Below are 24,189 nucleotides of genomic sequence, written 5' to 3' on the forward strand. Positions count from 1 at the left end.
TGATGGCGGGAGGCTGGGAAATGGTGGGATGCCCCCCCGGGGGACTCCTGCTAGGCTGGTGGGCAGTTCTGTACCTCAGCTTCCGTCCTCCTCCGGGGCAGCTTTCCCGGAGGAGGCATGAGGAACAGAGCTGGCAGGAGTGGCCTATCCTCCAAAACCTCACCGCTCCTCACAGCCCCATACCCGATGTAATGCGCACTAGCCCCACTGCCTCCTAGCTGGGAGAGCTTGGCTCTTGCGGGCTAAAAGAGATCTCCAGGGATTCCATCACAGATAATGCACCCTTCTGTGAGCAATAGCCAGAGGAGCCCGGGCCAGGCGTGGTTGTTACCGGCCATGGAAGGAGCCCTTCGCCATTGAAAAAAAATGTGCGCAACCCAAATGACATTACCAGCTAGGGGTCAGGGAAGGTGTTCAGTAACTTTGCGCTTTAGAAATCGCCTGTAGGAAGACAAAGTAAAAGACAGATGGTAAGGTCAGAGGTCAGAGTGGCTGGCCCGGGAGGAGGTTAGGCCCCTTTTTTTGGCACAGTAACTTCTACTGTCTGTCTCCTGCATGGCTCCGCTACACAGTCATGCCCTGAAGTACAGCCAGTGCTAGGAGGGGAGGCCTGGTCTCTCTCTGCACTGATTTAACCGGTGTGTCCACTGGGCACACAAGGTAAGAGACCCAAGCCCCTACAGGAGGGAGTGGTTGATTGCCTGAGGGGAGTGAGAAGCGTCAGGAAGCAGGTCTCTCTGGAGAAAAGAGAAGCAATAGAATGAGGTGTGGTGTCATTATCCTCAGCGAGTGTCCGCAGGCACCTCGGACTGGAGGGACGACGGCTCCAGCCCCGATGCTTGACAAGTTGATCCCAGGTCGAGAGAAATGATGGAGTCCTCAGTCTTTCCCACAGCTGGGCAGAGTGGAGGGCAGGTGGTCTGAGAGGTGGGATTAGGGGTGGACCTGGTGGGGGTGAGCCCGCCCACCAGACCAAGTGGGTCCCACAGGTCCCACAAGGTCCCACAGCTTGCCAGCGTCGAGGAGGCTAGTTTCTAAAAAGTACAAACTGTATCGACTCTTCCCCAACGCCTGTGCCTTTTCTGCAGACCCTAAGCAGGCTGTGAGCCCCAAATACAGGTGGAGAACCCCCTCTTCTGCTCCCGCAGCATGGGAGATTATAAAGGGCCCACCCTGTACTGGGACTCCCATGTTGGTGCTTGTGGCCGGGACTACAGATGTCTTGTAGTTCAAGGGCAACCTAGTTCCCCGCTTCCCCAGGCTCACCTCTTCCTATGTCCTCCTACAGTAGGGACCCCACCCCCACCCCCACCCCCCACCCCCACCCCATGTAACCCATGTAACCACAGGCTCCAGCATCCTGCTAACCTTGAGAGAGGAGCAACGGCCTTAAATCCAATCAACCAACATTGGGAAAGCCATTCCAGTCTACCTTGCCTCCAGAGCATTGCATGATTAGGGTTCAGGGTGACTACATCCCCCCATGGGCTCAAGATAGCGCTACAGTACACTTACAATGGTCTGAGCGTCTAGTTGACAGTGGCAATGGCCGTGGAGGTAGTTGGGTAGATAGGAGCAGGGGGGTGGGGGTGTGGGGGGGGAATGGCTTCGTTTTACTGTGCAGCACACTGCCACCTTGTGGCCAAGACGGAAACAGCACTCCTCTGGTTAATCTGAACAGACAACCAAACACCCGCTGCTAGTCCCCCTTCGGGTTAGCCTCGATCAGAAAGAAATGCCTCTTTGACCCCTGCACCTCCCAACTCCCCTTTCACCCCAGCCCTCCCCCTTCCAGCCTCACCCCCCTGCTCTTTATGCCTAGCCCCTGACCCTCTCCCAGCCTTACCCCTGCTCCCTCCCCAGGTTGGTCCGGGAGGTGACAGGGGTGAACGTGAACATGCGCGTGGGAATTCACAGCGGGAGAGTGCACTGTGGCGTCCTCGGCCTCAGAAAGTGGCAGTTCGATGTCTGGTCTAACGACGTGACGCTCGCCAACCACATGGAGGCTGGTGGCAAAGCAGGGTGAGTGAGGAGGGCTGGGGGGATGCATGTGGGAACCCAAAGTTCCCTTTCCACCCAGGAGAGATTGCCATGGGGTGGGCTTGGAGTAGGCAGGATGGAGGAGCAGGCATGCTGTGGGCAGGTGGGATCCGAGATTTCTTTAGTGGGGGTGGGGCAGGGGCTTAGAGTGTTTGCCTAACATGCACAAGATCCCAGCCCTGCAGAAAGAAAAAGAAAGGAAGGTTTTACTTAGCCAACCATTCACCATAGTTTATGTACAAGTCGTAAGGAATATTGTCTCAAACATCCAAGTGTTTGATCGGGATGACAAATGGCAGCTCGTGAATTGTAGTAGGGTAGCAGCAGCCTATTTCAGAGGAGACAGACTAGTTCCCTGCAGGACTCAGAAGTACCAGCTGGCATGGATATCTGGGCAGAAAGAAAGGTAGGGCCCAGGGACCAATGGGCAGGGGGGAGGTGGGAAGCAGGACACAGGTGTGGAGAGAGAACAGTAGACCGAAGTAGCACAGATAGTCTTTCAGGGGCAGCCAGGAGAAACAGTCAGTGACTAAGTGGGACCTGACCTGAGTGCCAGGCTGCAGGTTCGACTCCAGCTCGTGGTGGCTTCTGAGCAGGAGTGACTGTCACCTCAGAGGCACGTGCCTTGGGTAGGCTGCTGCAGGGTCACTCCTGACAGGTGAGGTGTGGAAGGGTTGGATGCTGTGGGTGAGGGCTGGAAATGCCCTGGGAGTGTCCTCCTGATCATGGCAAGGTGGGGTGCCCTTTGAAGCGGAGCTGGAGGCCTCCAGGTGTGAATGATGTGGAACTGCAGTTCTCAGCTCCCACTCTCTGCCCCTCCCCCACCGCAGACGCATCCATATCACCAAGGCCACACTCAACTACCTGAATGGGGACTATGAGGTGGAGCCAGGCTGTGGTGGCGAGCGGAACGCCTACCTCAAGGAGCACAGCATCGAGACCTTCCTCATCCTGAGCTGTACCCAGAAGCGGGTTGGTGGGCAGGGCCTGTGGGGCAGGGAGTTGGGATGGGGTGGGGGTGGGGGTGGGGGGGGGGGGCAATCTTTTGCATGGGAACCTTTTCTGGGCCTGTTCTTTCCTTCTCTTCTTCCCCTGAGGAAAGTTATGAATTCCTCGGTGTTGCCTCCTGGAGCTCAGAAAGGACCTGAAAGGGAGTGAGGCCTTGCCAAGCTGGTGGGGGAGAGGGGGTGTTTTCATTCCACTTTGGTTGAAACAAAAATTACAACAGGGCCTCAGATCAGTGATGCCTGGGGGTGGGGGGGAGGGAGGGAGGGGCGCGGAATGGAGGCGAACATCCGAGGAATCACTCCTCTGCCTTTTGCTAGGTGCTTGTCTTTTCTCATCTCTCCTCCCTATTCCCACCCTCGTTCTAACCCACTTCCTTGTTTTCTCTTTGATGGATGCATTTATTGATGTCTGCTTCTGCCTGTGTCTATGCGTGTCTGTTTTGTTTTTAAAAAATTTGTATTATATATGTTTATTTTCTGTGCGTTGTGTGTGCCTGTTGGGGTCCACAGAGGTTTCCTAGTGAGATCTGAGCTTGCTTTACACAGCAGGGCTGCATAAGGGGAGGGATTGACCACATGCGTGGTTACCCGGGGTTTGGAAGGGTCTGCACATGACTGTGCCATGCGGTGGGCTTTTATCTAGCAAGGGGGAGGTCTTTTTGCTCCACCCCTTGGCATTCCTTTAAATCCCTTTAGCAGCCGGGCGGTGGTGGCGCACGCCTTTAATCCCAGCACTCGGGAGGCAGAGCCAGGCGGATCTCTGTGAGTTCGAGGCCAGCCTGGTCTACAGAGCTAGCTCCAGGACAGGCACCAAAACATCACAGAGAAACCCTGTCGGGGGTTGGGGGGAGCCCTTTTAGCAGAGACAGAAGGGGCTGGTGGGTTTTGACCCAGGCCCTCCTGAGGCTGTCCTGTGTTTCTGTCTCTTTCCCCTCTGTATTTCTAGCTAAATATTTCTCACTTCTCCCTGCTCAAAAGTACCCTGGGGGGAAAAATGGGGGCGGGTCCCCCACATGTGCACATACGTATGTGAGAATGTGCATGCCATGACACGCGTGTGGAGGTCGGAGGACAACTTGCAGGAGTCAGCTCTCCCCTCCAGCCTGCTGCTCCTGGGGACTGAACTCCCGCCGTCCGTCCGCCAGGTTGACAGCGAGCCCATCCACTGGCTGAGTCATCTTGCTGGCCCCTACATCTCTGTTTCTTGAAACTGTCTTCCTTTCACTTTCTGGTTTCTTTCTTTCTTTGTCTCAGCCCACATCTGCCAAAGTATAAAAACTGAATTATTAGTAGACCTCAGCATTCTATTTTTAATAGTGTCATGTTCCATGTTCCTAATTTTTAAAGCAAACGGAGCATTTTCTGTTTCTCCCCCAATTAGACACCTTGCTCTGCATCCAGTGGCCAGTGCCCTTTGGTGCAGAAAAGCTCCCTGTGGCTTAAGGAGTTAGTCTGAAAACTAAACAGCTGTATGTAAGCACAGTTCAGCGAACCCTGGATGGAGGCAGTGCGTTTCTAAGGAGAGGCGGGGCAGACAGAACAGTTCCCATCTGTCCCATCCTGAGACAGAGAGCAGGGGGTACCTTGCCCTGCACCTGAAGAGAGGTCCTGGCTGCAGTGGCCTTTGTAGTGAGGTGCATCAGACACCCCCCCCCCCACCAGCACCAGCAGCAGCAGCAGAAGGAGGGGGAGGAAGGAGTGTCGGGGGAGAGCAGCACTTTGGGACGATCTCCTAAACATGTGCGTGTTCATTGGCCAGAGTGTGAAGGAACTGAGGCCCTCCACATCCCTCCTTCAGGCCCTCTACATCCCTCCTTCAGGCCCTCCACATCCCTCCTTCCAGTCCCTGCTGCATAGGCCTCTAACCTCCATTGCACCCTCCTGCCTTGAGCCTTCTGGGTCCTGGTTCCTCCAGCTGACAGTTAGTACAGAAGGCCTGAAGTAGAGACAGACAAATGGTGTGACAGTCCCAGCCCTGGCAGTGTGAGCCAAGGAAGGCTAAGTGTCCCCTAAACCCTATGTCAAACATCTACCTCTGGTGCCCATTAGAAATGACAGAAAGACAGACAGACAGGTACTTAAGGAGCGTTTGCCCATAGGTAGCTAGCAGAGTCCCTGTGTACTCAACAGTCTTGCCGGCTCTGACTTTCCTAACTCAGTGACAGGGTTCTGGGAGCTGCTTTTGGAGCAGCAGAGATCTATTCTGCTGACAGATCCTAAAAGTAGATACTGGAGGCCAGAGCCTGTCTCCCTCCGTCAGCCTCTGGGCACCTTAAGCCCTGGCTCTGCCCACCCATGAAGCTATCAGCAGACCCTAATAAGTGCTCCAGGGATGGAGACCACGGTGCACGCTGGCCCGGCCACCTGGGAGACTAGAAGGGAAGCTCAACTTTCCCATGGAGCTATCCCACCCACCCCCGTTAGAGGGAGGGAAGGCTATATGATGGCAGGCCGCAGTGCATCTCTTGGGACTTCGGGAGCTTGGCCTTCAAGTGGATTGAGAAGTCCCAGTAGAGAATCTTGTGCTCAGACTTGCACTTCTTGCATGTGACAGGTGTCCCCACACCCCATGCTTTCTCAAGAGACCAGCTCTCATACTTATCTACAGCAAGCACCCCAGACTTTGGGCTGTGCAAAGGCAGCTGTTTCTCATTCTGCCTGGCCAGGTTCTTGTTCCTGGAAAGAGAGCAAGGGTCTGCCCACTGGGGCTCTTCCCGTAGCTCTGCCCCCACCCCACCCCGACACACACACCCTGAAGCATCTCTGTTGCTCTTCAGAAAGAAGAGAAAGCCATGATTGCCAGGATGAACCGCCAGAGAACCAATTCCATCGGACACAACCCGCCCCACTGGGGAGCCGAGCGCCCCTTCTACAACCACTTGGGCGGCAACCAGGTGTCCAAGGAGATGAAGAGGATGGTGAGTCTCTGGTGGCATGGTGCTCCTGGGTTGGCAACGAAGGCTGGACCTGGGGAATCTAGAGGGAAGGAGGGGTCACCCGACTTGATGCTGGAATGTGAAACTCCCGACCCTGGCCTGGTTCCGCTTCATGAGTCCCACTGTCTCATGGCTTGGGGACATAGCAGCAGTACCCTCCCCTTTCTCCTGGCAGAGCTTCCTGGTGCAGGCTGGCCAGACTCAGGGTACAACTAGGGCCTCTAGCAGCCTCAGCATTGACTGGTGAGACCCCATGGAGCTGGGTGGTACCGCATGCCGCCCCTTCCAGCCCTTAATGCATTTCCCAGGCAGTTGTGCACACGCTCCTTATTTCAGCTGCCCAGAAACCTTCCCAGGGTTTTCTTCCCAAGTACCCGGCAATGGCCCCTCTGCTTCTGTGCTGGGAATCCCCCTGTCCCTGCTACCACCAACCTTCTAGCCAGAGGGTCACCCAATAGGTCACACAGCCACTCAAGGCTCTTTGTCCACTTGGGGGACACATGCCCCTAGCCAACCCCAAATATAGTTTAGGATGTGTTGTTGGTTCATAGAGAGAAAATAAGAGGGATTCCTGGACACCAGGTGGCAATGGTGGCACTTTGACTTTCTGCCTAGACCTCAGCTCCCACCCCTGGGGGCATTGCTCAGGTCAAAGCCCCCTGGCTCTCCGGTGGAAGTTGTCTGCACTGAAGGAGGGCTGCTGAGGCTCAAGGCTCAGAGCAGGGTGTGTGGCCACTCTGTGAATAAGCTGGAGCAGGCCACTGGCAGTACGAGCCAGGTATATAGAGCAGGCGGGGTGCAGTTGGAACCAAAGGCATGAGACAGACCCCCACGGGGGTAAAGCAGGCAAGAGCCGCTGGCCTGAGGAAGGGGCAGGCTGGGGACCTGATGGCTCCACCCCTTGCCAGCTAACAAGTAGCAGGTGACACACATAATGTACAGCAAAACAAACAAACAACAACAAAAACCGAGTTCCTACTTCCACTTAAAAGTTTCAGGGTGGATAAACTACTGGTTTTATTGCAAGAGAGAAGACAGGGTGGGGCCTGCCTTACCCAGAGCTTTGAACTCAGACATCCACAGGCCTGACCTGTGCCAACATGACCTGCAGCCACTCTGTCCTCCAGGGCCCTTCCCAAAGCAAAGAGCAGGCGTTCACCCCTCCCCGTTACTGCCTTGGTCCTAAATAATCTCCGACAGACTCTGAGCCCATATGATCAGAGGGTTTTGGGGGGCGGGGCAGGAGGATAGAGGGGGTGTGGAGGGGAATCTGGAGTAGGAAGAGATAGCAAGAAGAGGGACTTATGGAGGTACAAAGGAAGAAGGGGACAGCCAGCAAGCGACAAAGTAGCCTGATGGGAAACCAGTCTCGGTGAAGTCCTGGAGGTCTTCTTCATCTTCCAGTGACATGTGGAATAGTCTGCGACCCCGGTTATTTCCTAGGCGGTCTGGGCTGTGAGCACTGGTTTGGCAGGCGTATCCATCACTGTTAGGACAAGGAGCTCTGGAAGAGTTAGCAGTAGAGCCCGTGACTGGGGAAGGGACCGGCTCCAGAGGAGGCTGCGCCTCAGGGGAGGCTCCTGGGTGTTAATTGCTTCTCCCAGCAGGGGAGGAAGATCATGCAGAACAAGGTGCCCCATGCTGGCTGGGCAGAGTGTTTCCTGAGGATACTGGCATCAAAGCCTCCTTTCCCCAGCCCCACCTGCCCTGTGGGGAGTCTGGGCTGGGCACAGATGTCCTGCCAGCCACTGGCTTTGGCGTTAAACTTCTCAGAAATCTTTGAGGAAGATGCAAAAAGAGCCTTTCTCCCTGATTTCTGGCACATGGGTGAGTTAAACACACACACACACACACACACACACACACACACACACACACACACACACACACACTGAAAAGTACACAAACCCGAAAGTAGCCCACTGGAGATGGGCGGTTTGGAGTCAACGAAGCAGTAACCGCAGATAGAAAGGTACTAATCCGTGGCCGGCAGTCTTGTTCTTTATGGAGCTTTTTACTCGGCTTCCCAAGCTCCGTGCTGAGCTGGGCTTCTGTGCTTGAATGTACCCCTTGTCAAGGCTTCAAGGTTGTATATTAATAAGTGGCTGACAGGGACAATTGGGTGGACTGAGCTTATCTGGTTAATCCAAGGATGCTCCCTCTGCCTGCCCGGCTGGGAGACAGGCTGGGACCAGCAGGCTGAGGGAAGTGAAGAAGTGACCCCACCTTAACACTAGTGAGGTGGACAGTGGAGTGTACCCAGTTCACTAGACGGAGGTTTAGGTGCATGGATGGATGGATGGGTGGGTGGATGCTTGGGTGGGTGGGTGGATGCTTGGGTGGGTGGCTGGCAGTGGTGCAGGTGGAAGCCATATGGGTCCCTGAGCCACAGTCCAGCCTGGACTGTTCTTAATGGCTGTGCTGAGCTGGTATGTGGATAGCAATGTCTTCTACCCTGTCAATGCCCTTCAGCGCATCCGAAACTGCCTACACCAACATGACATCCCCCAGGTGCTGAGATTCAATCCAGCTCTCTGCTCAGCACAGGGAAGAAAGTGTGTCCTCCACAGAGGCCAGCCACAAGGCACCTTGGGGTAGTTTTAATCTGTAGAGATGGACCTGTATCTGTATAGTGCCTTTGTTCCCAGTTGTAGAGTTAGCTTGTTGCTGGCTCATAGGGTGGAACTCTGTGGTCTGGAGGCTCATGGTGGCATTTTGTGGACAGCTTGCCTGTCCAGCTCTGCTTCTGGCGATGCTGAACTCATTGAGGGGCCATGAGAGCACACATATGGGGTTGTCCCCAGACAAAACACTCAGCTGAGTGACACCCACTTCTACAGCTAGGAGATAGTCTAAAGAGAGGGCTGCGTGGTTTTCAGAGGGTGAGGATAAGGGTCTGGCTGGTCTGGGCAGACAAGTGATGGATTGGCAGGTCATCCCAGCTAGGTATAGCATCAGAGTAACAGCATGGGACCCCTAGAGGCTGCTGAGGTCCTAGGGAATCCTCCATGTCACAGGGACGCCAGGTCTCCTCAACACCTGCCAGCCCTGAGCTCATGAGGAAGTCCCCTTTGGGGGGACTGCCAAGCCAAGTGCTCAGCAGGAATGAAGTGGGTGGGACAAGGATCTGTTTGGACTTCAGGGGCCCTCAGCACTTGCTGGCTAGTGTTCCTCCTCTGTTCCTGCTCTGACAGTCCGTGCTTTACCTGCAGGTCCGGAGCTGCTGGTCACTTTCACCGCCTCCCACCGCAGGGAACCCCCTCCCCCAATCCTACCATATCAGCAGACCCCGATAGCCCTGCTCTCTAGTATGTTCACAGATTACCTCTAAGGAGGGCTCCGTGGTTGACATCTGTCTGTCTCACCCTGGGCTTGTAGACTTGACATAGAAAGGCACTCGTCCCCTGCAGGTGGCATATGGACTCCTTGCCTCCTAAATCCAGTCAACGCTAGCCTTGCAAGAACACATTTGTTCCCAGATACCACATACGTGGTTGTAGGTAACAGAACTGAGCTGTTTGGGGGTGGGAAGCTGTCGGTTTCCTGTAGGTTTTGTGTGATCAGCGTGTGTGCATGGGTAGTGAGTGTGGACCCGTGTAAAGTTCTGAGCAGCTCAGCAATTCCTCTTCAAGCCAGGGCTCAGGAGGAAGGAGGAACAGTCCAAGAAATACAAGGAGTCGCAGTGGAGAGGGTGGGCGTTGTGCCCGTGGAGAGAATGAAATCGCAATGCACCCTGGCATCTAGACCAGAGCCTGTGCCTTAGGAAGCACCCACTGTGTTCACCGAGTGAAGGGAGGAGGGAGCTGTCATCCTGTGTGCATCATGGTACTCAACGGCAGAGGGCCGTGAGATGCAGCTGCCTCGATGGACCCCATGGCCACCGCAGGCCTGTGTGCGATACTTGCTTACTGATCTCAGGTTCCTCTTTCCTTCTCTTTTAGGGTTTTGAAGACCCCAAAGACAAGTGAGTAGTATACCTATGGTTTTCCTCTTTCTTCCTTGGCCCCTTCATGTGACAGATGTTCAGCAGTGGCCAGAGCAGTAGCCTAAGAGGCTTCTCTCTCTCTCTGTCTCTCTCTCTCTGTCTCTCTCTGTCTCTCCCTCCCTCCCTCTCCCTCCCTCCCTCTCTCTCTCTCCTTCTTCCTCCCTCCCCCTCCCTCCCTCCCTCTCTCCCTCCCTCCCTCCCTCTCCCTCCCTCCCTCTCTCTCTCTCTCTCTCCTTCTCTCTCCCTCTCCCTCTTCCTCCCTCTCCCTCCCTCTCTACGGCTCCCTCAGGGAAATGTGGACCTTGTACACTGGCAGCAGGTCCTGAATGTACCCAGTGTCCAAAAAGAACATTCTCTTTCTCCTCTTGTGCTTCCCAGTTCTCAAGACTGCCAGAAACTGTACTAAAAGACCAGGTTCCACCTTGAGAAATTCGATTTTTAAATTCAGCATCAGAAGCATGCTGCCCAAGAGGATCCTACTCCTGGTTCAAGTGGCATTTCGTCCCTAGTCCCTGTGGTAGGAATCCGCCCACCAGTCTTAGCCTTAGCTCCAGGATGAGGAGACAGCTAGAGAGTAAAGAAAGGAGCTTATCTGTTGGTGGTGGCACATGTCTTTAATCCCAGCACGTGGGAGGTAGAAGCAGGTCTCTGAGTTCAAGGCCAGCCTGGTCTACAGAATGAGTTTCAGTATAGCCAGGATGGTTACACAGAGAAGCCCTGTCTCAAAACAAACAAAAACCAACCAACCAACCAAACAAAAACAATGAAATCTTCAATAGTAATCTACAATGCCAGCAATGCTCTAGGACTTGGGCACCTTCTGTGGTACAGTTAAGAACACAGCCTGGTATCTGTCCATGCTGTCCTTTCCTGGGTCACAGCCCTCAGGGGGTCTGTCAAGTGTCTCTGGCCAGTCCAGATGGCTATGCAAAGCTACCCATGTGACAGTGTCCCTGGGTGTCAGCCTGCCTATGTCTGCCCCTTGCTTTCCAGGAATGCCCAGGAAAGTGCCAACCCTGAGGATGAAGTGGACGAATTTCTGGGCCGGGCCATTGACGCCAGAAGCATCGACAGACTGCGGTCTGAACATGTCCGCAAGTTCCTCTTGACCTTCAGGGAGCCCGATTTAGAGAAGAAGGTATGGCACCAGGAGAGAGGGCCCCAGCAGAACCAAGAGAGGAGGGCACAGGGCACAGCCCACAGGACGGCTTCCTCTCACCCCCAGAGCCGGTGTCCTAATCTGTGACGCCACGCTAGAACCCCAGGAGATGGAGTTCTGGGGAGATTTCCTTGGTTGAAAGGAATACATCTTATCACTGCTGGTGCCTCAGTTCCCTTATCTGGAGATATTTAGCATACCTACCTCAGGATCAGGGTGCGCACCAACTGAGTTCTGTCTATATCAGACATTCACAATGGTGTCTACCACCCCGAGGGTGTGTTGTAAATGTGCTCCTAACATTGCTGTGATCTCTGAGCCACCTGGTTCCCCGGGGCCCATCAGAGCCTCCGGGTGCTGCATTGGAAGGGTATGGAAGCCCTTTGTCCTGGCCTTAGATTGTGATTGAAGAGCCCAGTGGACCACACAGTGAAGCGGTGACAGGGCTATCAGACCCTTCCCTTTGCCCCGTGTCCCACTATGTACCAGCATCTGGTTGAAATGGTCTTGTAGGAGCCTCTGCCAGCATTGAGTGAGGCAGGCCCTATGAGCAAAGCCCAGCTATGGAAAGGGACCTGACTGGTGTGTCCCTCAGGGTAATCATGCCAGCATTTATGAAGTCATGGGAGCTCCCTGAGTGAGCACTTCCTGGAAGTAGAAACCACAGCAGTCTGGGGCCCATGGAGGGGGCACCGTGAGGGTGGGTGATGATCTGTGGCTGTGATCATTACGAATTATGTTGACCATGGGTCAACCTGCATACAGTGTCTGGTTCACAATCCCAAGTCTCTCAGTCACTCTCACATAGGCTCTGCCACACAGGCATTTACACTGACTGCCCTGCGTCTAAACCAGCTCTGCTCTCCATGTGTTCTCTGTCCTGGAGTAGGGTATCTTGGGCACTGGGTGACTAGAATTGGCTGGACTGGAGCAGACAGCGGGTGGGTCCACCAGAGCTCACCTTGCATTTCCCTTCTCAGTACTCCAAGCAGGTGGATGACCGATTTGGTGCCTACGTGGCGTGTGCCTCGCTTGTGTTCCTCTTCATCTGTTTCGTCCAGATCACCATCGTGCCCCAGTAAGTATTCCCACCCACTCACACTCCCCGTTCTGGATGCGGGGTCCCCAGAGTGGGACCTTGCCCAGGAGGTCTGTGCGAGTGCTCAGGCTGGGACTGGGTTTCCTGCTTTCCTCTGTGGACCTAGGAGGTCAGGGGTCCTCCCTCTGGGCTGAGGGGGGGTGAGTGGAGACCTCACTGGGTACTTCCCAGCTGCACAAGGGACCCCTTTCTGTCACTGTGTCCCCTCCTCCTCTCATACCTGATTGAGTCACCCAGAGTCTGCCACTCTGGCTTCCAAGTGACCTTTAGCTCTTGGACCAAAAGAAAAAAAAGAAAAGTGTGTGTGTGTGTGTGTGTGTGTGTGTGTGTGTGTGTGTGTGTGTGTGTGTATGTGTGTATCTTATATCTTGAAAAGATACAGGATTTTAGGTTTTTTTTTTTTTTTCTATGACTGGCAGTATTTCAAAGGAGGGGCATCAGGAAGGCTTTTCACAAAGAGGCGCACCCAGGCTCCGACAAAGACTGGCCGTCTCACTAAGGACCACCTGGAAACAGACAGAGGGCTTTTGAAATGAGGTTTAGATGATGGTCATTCACAGAAGTCACACCTAGGAGAGAAGTGTGTTGTCCTGTGTATGTGAGCATGTGTGTGCATTCACGATGGGTGTGTTTGTATGTATACATTTTATTCTTTACTATGAAATCACTAGAGCACATGGAAGTCACGTGATCAATACCCACCCCTTACCTAGAACAATTGTTAATATTTTCCAGTATCTGTTTCAGTTACTTCTTTCTGATTTTTTTTTTTTTTCCGAGACACGGTTTCTCTGTGTAGCTCTGGCTGTCCTGGAACTCATTCTGTAGCCCAGGCTGGCCTTGAACTCAGAGATCCACCTGCCTCTGCCTCTGGAGTGCTGATATTAAAGGCGTGTGCCACCACTACCCGGCCTTTCTTCTGATTTTTAAAAAATAAACTTACAGACATTTCTCCCCTCTGAGCAGTAGACATCTATTTTAAGGACATTTCCCCCTTACACATAGAATCTGACATATCAGATAAAACCAACGGCAGTTCCTCCTGCCACCTGGTACCCAATCCATTTCAGATTTCCAAAACTATTCCCCAAATGCCTTCCTAGTTGATAGCCAGGGTCTGCTTGCAATCCATGTGGTTCGCATGTGGTTCAGCCTTCCGAGCCATGCTTGATCTGAGGTGTCCCTCACCCAAACTTTATTTTTCTTGTTGAAATCCTTGTAGATCCACTGCGAGGCTGTAGAGTTACATGGTGACCTGCCCATACCCTCATGCATTTTCTCCCAGTGCTGACAACCTCCTTCACCACGTTGCAGTGGCCACAGCCAGGAACTCACATAGTAACCATGCTCAGCCTGCGCACCCTTACACCCAATTCTCATTTCCTCAGTTTCCCCTTTGTGCCCCTTTTCTGTTCCAGAAGCCACACTGCCCAGGTCCCACACTGCAGTGAGCTGTATCTGTCTCTTTCCTCTTCACGGGTCGGTGATAGGTCTGTAGCCCCACTTTTGTGACTGTGACAGTGTTAACGAGACCCCACACATATTCACGAGCCATTGCATGTGTGTGGAGGTCAGAGGACAACTTCCAGGTGTTGGCTCTTGTCCTTGTCCTATTTCTGTCCCCAGGGATCGAACTCGGGAGGTCAGGCTTGGTGGCAAGCACCTTTACCCACTGAGCCGTCCTGCTTGCCCTAAGGCTACCTCCTTAAGTTAACCTTTTATTTCTGTGCCTTTCGCTGAATAAAGATTCCCCTTCGTGTGTGTGTGTGTGTGTGTGTGTGTGTGTTGACTGTCAGAACACCTCAGGTATAACCCAGACATTGGCACTGGCTGCACCCTCGCTGGACAGCTCAGCCCATCCCCCTGCGTGAAGGTTGTTCAGCGCTGTGGAACAGTGGGTCCTAACGGTCATTTGGCCCCATTGTTCTGTTTTGGCACGGTACAGGTAATGACCACGTGTATCAACGCGTGTCCTAGGCTTTTGTCCCGTTGCAGTTGACAGTCCTCTAGCTCAGGTGCACAGTCCTGACCCTTTGCCACTTTACTCTCCTGGCAGCAAGGCTTAGGGTGGGGCCATGCCAGCTCCCGGCTCTCTTTGCAGTGGCTAGCTTCGTCCCTGCCTGTGGCCACAGCTCCAACTGGCTGTTGTGGGGCCCAGCAATGGAAAGGGAGAGGGGCTATGTATACACACCACAGTGTCTCAAAGAGGTGCTGTATGGGCTGCTGGAGTGAGGCCCCTTTACCAGGTCTGTTTGGGGCCCTGTTACCAACCCGTGAGTGCTGAGGAGTACGGATAAGCAGGTGACTTTTAAATCAGTTCTCCATGCTGCCTGACGCACTCTGTGAATAGTTAAGAGGCAAACTGTCAATCAGGTGTCTTTTAGTTCTCCATTGGCTCCTTCTGGGCTGCTGGTCCCCCGTGAGGGTGACCAGAGGGTGGGAAGAGCAAGAATGGACTGTATTGTAGCATAACCGTACATGGGCCCTTGCTGAGAGAGCTCTTCTTGGGGAACAGTGGGGAGGATGGAGTGGTCGGCTTCTGGAGAAATGGAACTGTTTTCAGAGCTGTATGCCCCAAGAGCTGTGTAGACAGCCCTGGGATCTGAGTCCGGACTGCTGGGCACCTCCCAGGCTGCAGCGGGACTTCGGCTTCCTGCTAGGATGTGGCTCCTTCTCACCCTTTTAATCCCCCAGCTCCCTGTTCATGCTGAGTTTCTACCTGTCCTGTTTCCTGCTGCTGGCCTTGGTGGTGTTTGTGTCCGTGATCTACGCCTGTGTGAAGGTGAGTGTCCCTCAACATGCCATCCAGGGGGCCTCCTATGACAGAGGCCACTGTCAGTACCTAAACATCACTCTTGGCCTAGGTAATGGACAAGGGCGTACAGGATGCTGGTCCACAGCACTTGACTGGCAAGCCTGCCTGGAGACTAGACTGTTCTTTGGTTGCCCCTTTAAGCCCTTGGTAATCTTTGCCACAAGATTGCCATGGCTGCTTCAGTGTCGGATGGGACAAGAGGGCTGCTAGCCAGAGCCTGAAACGCAGTATTGGTCAGTGACCATTCACTAAAGAATGTGTGTGGAGGAGACCTCTAGACACAGCCTTCAGTAGCCCCAGGTGCCCTAGAAGGGACATTCTCTGAGATTAGGGATGAGCCTAGCATGCATGTGAGGGATATATCCCCCAGAGAGGCACAGAGTTTTACATGGGCCAGACAGCGGACACGAAGGAGCCTGGCTTCCTGTTGTATATTTTATCTTAGATCTCTCTTGGGCATGCCAGATCCCCTGTCCAAGTTGTATCTCTAGGCAGTCCTTGACCCCAGGCTATGTGTGTGTCATGGAAATCATGCAGGCTTTTGTGTCCCTTGCCCAGAAATCCTTTGTCCCCTCCCTTATTTCCATCAGTAGGGAGTCAAGGACTCTCCACCCTCCGAACAGGGCCCTTCATTAAACAATTTGCTTAGTTGCCTTGTAGTCGTAAGTCTTGGTGGAGTGGCTGCCAGGTCTGGTAAGGACCTTAGGGATTATGCGTGGGGGTTCGAAGTCAGTCTCTGGAGAGTGGGCTACATGAGAAGGTGGTGGGTGGCTCCCAGTATCGAAAGGTGAACACTGGCTCTCCTTCCTCGAGGCTGTGACCCTCCTGCTCTGTGTTCATTCACCTCCTGCTTTGGCTGTGTAGTGGTCAAGGCCTCTCAGTCTGTTTGGACCTAATAGTTCACTTTCTTCATCCATGGACACAATAATAAGACACCAAACTGTCACAATAACCAAAGGTGAAAGCATCTCAGTGTCCATCATCAGAGGCCAAGAGATAACATATGGCATGGAACTGTGATAGACTAGCGTTTGAGTGCATGGGAGAGCAATGTCCTGTCACATGCTGCAATGTGGATGGACTCTGGAGACACTGCTGAGTGAAAAAAGCCAGGCGACTCTGGTCACATACTGTATTATTTCAAATATGTCATTTTCTATGATAGGCAAATTCTTAAGACAGAAAGGAGATTAGAGGTGACCCACACTGGCAGAATGGAGAGTTGTTGCTTAATGGGCAATGTTTCCATGTGGAGTGGTCAAAGAATTTTGGCAATAGGTAGCAGTGATGGTTACACAATGTTGTGACTATAATGGATGCCACGTTAAAATGGCTGAAATGGCAAAGCTTTATGTTGTATTTTTGCTACAATAAAAGCATTACAATAGATGGAACATTCTAGCACAAGTCTGTAATGCCAGCACGTGGAAGACTGGGGCAGGAGGTTAGAAAGTTCAAGGCAAGTCTGAGCTATATAGTGATAACTTGTCTTTAATAAACACGCGCACACACACACACACACACACACAAAATGTTTTAAAGCACACCATAGCTAAAATACTCTTAAGTTATTTTTTCTAAATCCCAAAGAGAATATATCCTTTAAAAAAAGAAAGGCTTACCTTTTAAATTGTGTGTGTGTGTGTGTGTGTGAATGTAGAGGCCTTCAGAGGCCTTCAGAGGGCAGTGAATTCTCTGGAGCTGGAGTTACATGCGGTTGTGAGTTGCCTGATGTGGGTGTTGGGAGCCGAACTCAATGTCAAGAAAACTCCACTTATTGTCAAGTCTGGAGCCTGCTGCTCCAGGTTAGCGGTCACAAGTCAGGTAGACGGGAGTCCTCACCCTTGTTCCCGCTGCCTCCTTCCTCACTACCCAGTCAGCCATCTCTTCCGATTTGTTCCCACTCTGGAAAGCAGAAGGAAGCAGGGGACATGATTCCCCTTACGAACAATTTCCACTTAATTCTTCTTCCCTCTTTTATGCTGTGCCCTAAAATCCTATTGTACTTAAGATGTGTAAGAAGTAGCCAGGTACGGTGACACATTCCTGTAATCTCAGGTGAAGGCCAGAGAACCAGGAGTTCAAAGCCATCCTCGGTTACATAGTGAGTGTGAGGCTAGTCTGGGCTATGTGAGAGCCTGTCTCAAAACAAAATAATGTAAAAGGGATGCTTACCTTTGGGCAGATACACAGCAGGGAACATTAACTGCTTTCCCCCTCAATGCAGACCATCTTACCGCTAAATCCCTGGAAGGCTGGTCGGGGTTGAAAGGACAAAAAAATGTCACCGGTCACCTTGTCTGGTGCTGACCAGAAGCTGACTGGACTGTAGCGCTCATAGTCATTCCGTGTTCCCTTGAAGGGCATTCTCCTTCTACCAGAATGCATGATTTCCCCCATCTTATTTCCAGTTTTCAGAGGGCCTCAGATAGGGCAATTCCTCGGTTACTCTGGGCGCAGGCTCTGGATGCCCCAGCCAGGAAGCTCCTTCACTTCATCTGCTTTTCCATCTCCCACAAGCAGCTCAGGCTTCCTTCTTAAAGTGTCTCTCCCTTGTCCTCTTACCCAGAGGTGCTCGAGGACAGGACAGATGGATCAGTCGCCTTCCCTGGGCCAGGGTTTCCCTTCTTTGGTTGACCTTACACATCAGGCCCAGGTCATCTTCCCATCAGCCTCCTGGTGCCGTACACACACATCTAGACTTCTTGGAAGGTTGATTCAGTGCTAGGCTCTTCATCTTGTCCCCAGGTCCGGTCTCACTTCTCAGTGTGTCAGCTGCTTTCAGAGCCCCACTGCCCCCAGGCTGCTGCCTCAAGTCTGTTTTCTGCTGCCACCATTATAGAGTGCAAATCAGTTTGTAGCCTTCCTGCCACCCTGGGGATTTCTGCCACTCTTCTTGGAAAAAAAAAATACTAGGCCCCTCTCCACTATCACACACTATCTCAGACTCAGAGAATCTCAGCATGGAGGACCCCAAGCAGTGGGAGCCCTGCCACCTTGCTGAGATCAAAATCCCTTCTCTGAACTCTGCATACGATAAGCCAGCAGATCTTGTCACCTCCAGTGACAGCGCACTTACTCATGTGCCCCCTCCCTTCGGTGCCAGCTCCAGCTGCTCCGTCGGTGTCTCTGTAGTAGCCTTATTGTCTTAGGAAGCAGCCCAGACCTGTGCCTACCAGTGGGGAAGAACGGCATCTCCCTTTCTCCCGCTCCAATTATACTACTTTCATGTGGCACCTCATGCAGAAGGCTGGCATCTTCCAGCAGGACACAGAGGCCCGTGGGAACACCCAGCTATGCTGCTGAGTCTTGTTTAGTTTTTTGTCAACATGATACAAGCCAGTTGTCTGGGAAGAAGAAGTACAATTGGGAAGATACTTCCTGTAAGCCAATGATTGATGTGGGAGTAGGCAGCCCACTGTGGGCAGTACTGCCCCTGGGCAGGTCGTCCTGGATGCTATAGGAAAGCAGGCCGAGGAAGCGATGGAGAGTAAGCCAGTAAGCAGCACTGCTCCATGGCCTCTGCATCGGTTCCTGCCTCCAGGTTCCTGTCTCTAGTGAGTTCCTGCCCAGACTTCCCTCAGCGATAGACTAGTAAAATGAACTAAACCCTTCTTTGTTGTGGGGTTTTCAAGGCAATAAAAACCTAACCCTGGGCCATGTGCAGGGCTTCTGCGGCAGCCCCCAGCCCAACGGTCACTTCCCTGAGGTTCAGGACATGCGGACGGATGGGGCTGGGGGTGGCAGCAGAAGCAGACTGACTCTCCAGCCCTTCCTTACTGCCTGGCAGCCCCACCACCTTCCCAAACAGAGCCACCACCCAGGAACCAAGTGTTCAAAGTGGGAGCCCGTAAGGGACATTTCTCATCAAACCACGCGGAACAGCTTACAGAGCATTTTCAAATGAGCCTCCAGGGCCTCCCTGTGAGGCAGCAGTCCCTATTGGCTGATGAGGAAACCAAAGTTCAGAGCAGTTAACAGTGTCCCCAGGATCACACGGCTCCTAAGAGGTAGAACAAGACTGAAAAATGAAAGCTATAGGAAGATGTCAAGTCACATACCATAAAATTTACCTTTATAAAGGTGGATGAACTTGTGATCCACTAGTCTTTGGTGCATTAGTATTAGTATACATTAGTAGTGTATGCACCTACTGGTACTGATTCTAGAACATTGTCATCATTGTAAAAGAAACCTCACATTTGTTTCTTCCTTGTGTCCCTCACACCACCGTCTCTAGTAACCACTAGTTACTGAATTTGCATGCTCCCCATACCACATACAAATGGGTTCACACAATATATTGCCTTTTGAGACTGGCTTCTTTCACTTAGCATAATAGTTTCAAGGTTCCCCTACATCATAGCGCCATCACTTCACTCTGTCTCATGGCTCAATACATGCACGGTGTGGCTCCAGCGTATTTTTATCACTTAGTCATTGATGGACGTCTGAGTACTTTTCCATCTCCACCCTAGGATGAGCAATACTGCTGTGGACTCGGATGTTCAAATGTCTGCTCAAGTCCCCGCTGTCAGTAATTTTGTATATAAAACCCAGGTGTGGAACTGCTGAGTATGATTCTTTGTGCTGAATTTTTAAGAAACCATCGCAGCCCACGCACACAGTAGGGTTATTGGACCGGTCCAGCAGCAGCGCATGAGCGCTCCGATTTCCCCACATCTTCATTAGTACTTGTTTTGATTTCTTGAACGTATTTCCTCCGCTAAATCTTTCAATGGATGAAATCTAATTTACCTGGGTTTTTTTTCTTTTCTTTTTTCAGGGGGTGTCAGCTTACCAGCACTCAGTGTTAGGTAACAGATAGATAGACCTTGTGGCCTGGCGCACTCTGTTGAAATGTCCGGGGATGCTGAGGGGCCTGTGAATGGTTAGAGGCCTTTGCCTACTTTCCTTAAGCAAAAGAATTAAGGTGCCCTGACAGACAGACAGACGACAGACAGGCAGGCAGGCAGACAGACAGACAGGCATCCTTCAGAGAAGTTGTGTGGCTTGCTCAGGGTCCCAGAGGGCAGACAAGCCCAGAGCACAGGCTTCTTGCCTCCTTTCCCATATCCCTCGGACCCCATTATCCTGTCCTTGGGGGTTTCAAGGTCACTTTCACCCGGGGCAGCAGACAGGCCTCACCAGGACAAGCTGAGGCAGTGGAACTGGAGAAGCCCAGGTCCCCTGCTTCCCTCTGTCAACGTCTTTGTCAGTCTAGGTAGCAGATGAGGAGGCTGTGGTATGTGACGCGCTAGTCGAGTGTCTCAGATTTGGTGACAGGACAGGCTTAGCAGGCCGTCATTTGATTACTGAAAGCACAGAGGGGTTGGGAGCAGACGAATGGCTTGTCTTACTAGGAAGGATATAGGAGGAACAGGGTAAGCCAAATGGCAGCTCCATGGAACCTTCATGCTGAAGAAAATGCTCACCCAGTGCCCTCTTCAAGCCCCCTTCCATCCTATTTCCACGCTCCTCTGCTCCTCTGAGGGGCCTCTCTGAAACCCCATTCCTTCCAAGGAGCCCCCCATGAGGGCCTCCCCAACTCTGACTCCTCAACCACTCACTATTCCTCCCTAGTTGGACCCCAAGGCTCCCACCACAGGTGATAGGCTTTCCAGCCATTTCCTGTCTGGTCAGGATAGCATCATTTCCTTCACCCTGCCTCTGTCACCTATGGGCTGGGCTCCATTGACAGTACCCCCCAGCCAGTGCTGAGGCTCTGATGCTTGTGGTCTGAAGAGGCAGGCAGCAGTATGAGGCCGGAGCTACGCAGCCCTGGAGGGGCTCAGGAAAGCCCGGAGAGCTATGTCAGGGACAGGGTGTGTCCTCTGAGCTCCATGGCTATCTGAAGGGTCCTGACTGAATTGTTCTTTGTGTCTTCCTCCCTTCCTGCCCCAGCTCTTCCCCACTCCCCTGCAGACACTCTCCAGAAAGATTGTGAGGTCCAAGACAAACAGCACCCTGGTCGGAGTATTCACCATCATCCTGGTGTTCCTCTCGGCCTTTGTCAACATGGTGGGTACCTCCCTAGCCTCCAGGTGCCTCCCTAGCTCTGTGGGCCCCATGGCTGATGAGCATAGCCAGGGAGCATTTCCCTGGAAGTTCATGTCCCACCTCAGGCTGGGGTATAATTTGACTATCATTAGCATCTCACACAGGCCTGCAGTTCCTCGTTTTCAAACTAGAAGGATCCCAGGGGATGTCTCCAACACAGATTACAAGGCCTCCGCCTTTGGAAGGTGCATGGGTGTGCCTTGTCTGTAGCCAGAGCAAGGCTTTCCTTCAGGGGCCTCTTTTGTTCCTGGTGTATGTACAGCAGTGCTCCTGAGACAGAGTGGACTGGTACTACCCAGAGTCCTATAGGATGGGCCTCCCTAGCATGGCTTGCAGGGGCTGACCAGCCTCAATACCCTCTTCCCCACCCTAGTTCATGTGCAACTCCAAGAACCTGGTGGGCTGCCTGGCGGAGGAGCACAACATCACGGTGAGCCAGATCAACGCATGTCACGTGATGGAGTCGGCCTTCAACTACAGCCTGGGTGACGAGCAGGGCTTCTGCGGCAGCCCCCAACCCAACTGCAACTTCCCAGAGGTTTGAGAGATGGGGACGGGGTGTGGGGACGGCAGCAGAGGCAGATGTGCCTGCCCTTCCCCCGCTTTGCCCCAGAGCTCTGGCAAGGTTGTAGCCACGAGGGCGCCTCTCCCAGTTCCGTCCACACCCCAGCAGCCTCTGTGTTACGAAGGCAGTGTTCATGGTATAGCTGAGGTCAGGGCCTTCCCTTCACAGCACGGGTAGCTGGGACTCCGATACCCAACTATCTGGGCTCCTCTCCCGCCTCCTCCTCTCTAATACTGGTGGTGACTTTAGGCTGCCCCGTCACCCATCTAAGTCACCAGGGACCTCCTTCACAGTACCTCAGTTGACTCTTGAAAGCCCGGGGCTGCCCACTGCTAGTCACTACCATCTGGCTGCAGCCCAGAGGCAGAGAGACGTTGTGGAAACACTAAGAGTGGAGAAAACTCAGAAATAATGGTCCCGAATGTCAAGAACCAAGGACTAGAGGCTGAAGTCTGGATCTAGCACCAGGAGATGAAAGATAGACAGGGCCCCTGAGGGTCAGCTGGCTTGGCCCCTCAGTCAGCAAAGGACATGGGCTCACAGACCGGAAGAGAATTCTCCAAAGTCAGAACAGGGCCCTGATGGTCTCTCTTGGGAAGTCTGATTGAGAGCCAATGCATGTGGACTGCAGAAGCTTCCAGATCTTAGGAGGTCTGTCTCACACACGCCCACCGACCGAGAAGTCCGGGCAGAATGTGACGGCAAACCACCGTGCTGTATCTGCAGTCCCGTGTGTGAGCGGTCACAGGAAGTGGGGTGAAGATGGTGCCTGCTGTCATAGTATTAGTTCAGGCGGCCCCTCAGCGGGGTGAGTTCTGAAAGCACTGGCAAGTTTTAGAACGGCTGACCTCAGAGCTGCAGCTCAGGGTGGGGCCCTTGTCCCCTGCAGTTGCTGCTGGTGCCAGGGTTAGCACCATCCGTGTCCGTGGGTGGACAGATATGACCGGGAGCTTTGCAGATGGGGAAACTGAGGCCTAGGGAGGATGAGTCAGGTCAGCCTGAGCTTGGAGCTATGCCAGTGACCCGCTGGCCTGGTGACAGTTGACCTGCTCCACCTTCCCGGGAGGCCCACTTCAACCTGGAGCCCATCTCCAGCTTCCTAGACAGGCTCTGGACATTTCCTCTCACCTGCTGGCTGGCTTCCATCAGCAGGGACATTCCCAAACAGCGCTCCCCACTCCCAGCCCCACCCCCAGGTCAGGTGAGGGTGGGGAGGGGCCAGGAAGGACAAGGGCAGGCCTGGGATCTGACCTGCTCCCTCTCCCTCTCTCTCCCTGCAGTACTTCACCTACAGCGTGCTGCTCAGCCTGCTGGCCTGCTCCGTGTTCCTGCAGATCAGCTGCATCGGGAAGCTGGTGCTCATGTTGGCCATCGAGTTCATCTATGTGCTCATCGTTGAGGTGCCCGGCGTGACGCTCTTTGACAACGCTGACCTTCTGGTCACCGCCAATGCCATGTACGCGGCACCTTCTTTGCGCCTCTGCTGGCTCTGGGGAGGGGCCAGGGTGGCACCGATGCGGGGAGCCTGGGTCCTGGCAGCACAGGGAACCTGTGAGGAAAGTGTCTTCCTTCTGCCCAGGCCTGGTTACAGGACCTAACAACAAAGCACGCAGGGTCATAGGGTCTTGTGCTGTCCCTGCCTCCCTTCCTTCCCAGGTGGGGGATGCCACAGGTAACCAGGCCCCACTTCCTCTCTGTTTCTAATTGGCTAGTCAGTGCTCACCTCAGCCGAAGGGCTGAGGAAGGCAAGGGATTCTTCCGTTCATCTACTCAGCTGTTCTGTCGTTATTGCGGGCCTGTCATGAGCAGATCCCTGAGCCAGGCAGGGGCAGGCAGGGCAGAACCGGTCACCCAACTCTTGTCTTGTGACGAGAGCAGCACATGAGAAAAATTGAGCCTGGATGTCAGATTCAAACAAGGACTTGTGGTGACTGTGTGGGCAGGTAACAGGAAGACACTGCCATCAGGACTGAGTACTTGACGCTGGCTCTGAACTCCTAATCCTCCTGCCTCCTCCTGGCTAGGAGCCAACAGGCCCAGCTTTGGAGCCCGATTATTGGCTTCTTTTTATTCCCGCCCCCCAGCCCTTCTCTCTCTCTCTCTCTCTGTTGGTGGTAGAGGTAGGATAGTGGCAGCCTCTGCTGTCCAGCGGCCCTGGCTTGACTCTAGGCAGTGTTACACAGTAAATAAATAATGCAAGCCATGTGTGTCGTTTAAATTATTTTCAGTAGCGATAATTTAAAAGGCAGAAAAGTATGGTAGCTTTTCATCATGGTGCTGGGGATCAAACCTTGTCTGTACTAGACAAGTGTTCTGCCACTGACCAATGCCTCAGACCAAAGATGCGATTAATTTTAGTAACAATTCTATATAGCCACTGTATCCAGAATACGATCCGTTACAGATATAATCAAATGTTACTACTTATTAGAAAACTCTTTTCCCTTTCCCCCAGTATATTTAGAGTATGTTTACAGGCACAGCCTCCTTTGACGCGCTCTCCCCTTATTTCAAGGCCTGGTA

The 24,189-nt window shown here is 53.2% G+C and overlaps 1 protein-coding gene across 1 annotated transcript in view; it reads left to right on the forward strand.

Moving 5' to 3' along the window:
- Adcy5 (adenylate cyclase 5) overlaps positions 1–24,189 on the forward strand; it is a 145,753-nt gene that overhangs the window by 108,790 nt on the left and 12,774 nt on the right. Inside the window, exons 6-15 of the mRNA XM_052740435.1 lie at positions 1,864–2,022; positions 2,871–3,012; positions 5,825–5,965; positions 9,925–9,947; positions 10,962–11,106; positions 12,108–12,205; positions 14,921–15,008; positions 20,946–21,062; positions 21,475–21,639; positions 22,947–23,122. Coding sequence (XP_052596395.1) covers positions 1,864–2,022; positions 2,871–3,012; positions 5,825–5,965; positions 9,925–9,947; positions 10,962–11,106; positions 12,108–12,205; positions 14,921–15,008; positions 20,946–21,062; positions 21,475–21,639; positions 22,947–23,122 — 1,254 coding nt within the window. The remainder of the gene's footprint in view (positions 1–1,863; positions 2,023–2,870; positions 3,013–5,824; positions 5,966–9,924; positions 9,948–10,961; positions 11,107–12,107; positions 12,206–14,920; positions 15,009–20,945; positions 21,063–21,474; positions 21,640–22,946; positions 23,123–24,189) is intronic.

The sequence above is a fragment of the Peromyscus californicus genome, unplaced genomic scaffold (assembly GCF_007827085.1).
Source record: "Peromyscus californicus insignis strain IS unplaced genomic scaffold, ASM782708v3 Scaffold_16__1_contigs__length_79575227, whole genome shotgun sequence".
In the NCBI taxonomy this organism is placed as follows: domain Eukaryota; kingdom Metazoa; phylum Chordata; class Mammalia; order Rodentia; family Cricetidae; genus Peromyscus; species Peromyscus californicus.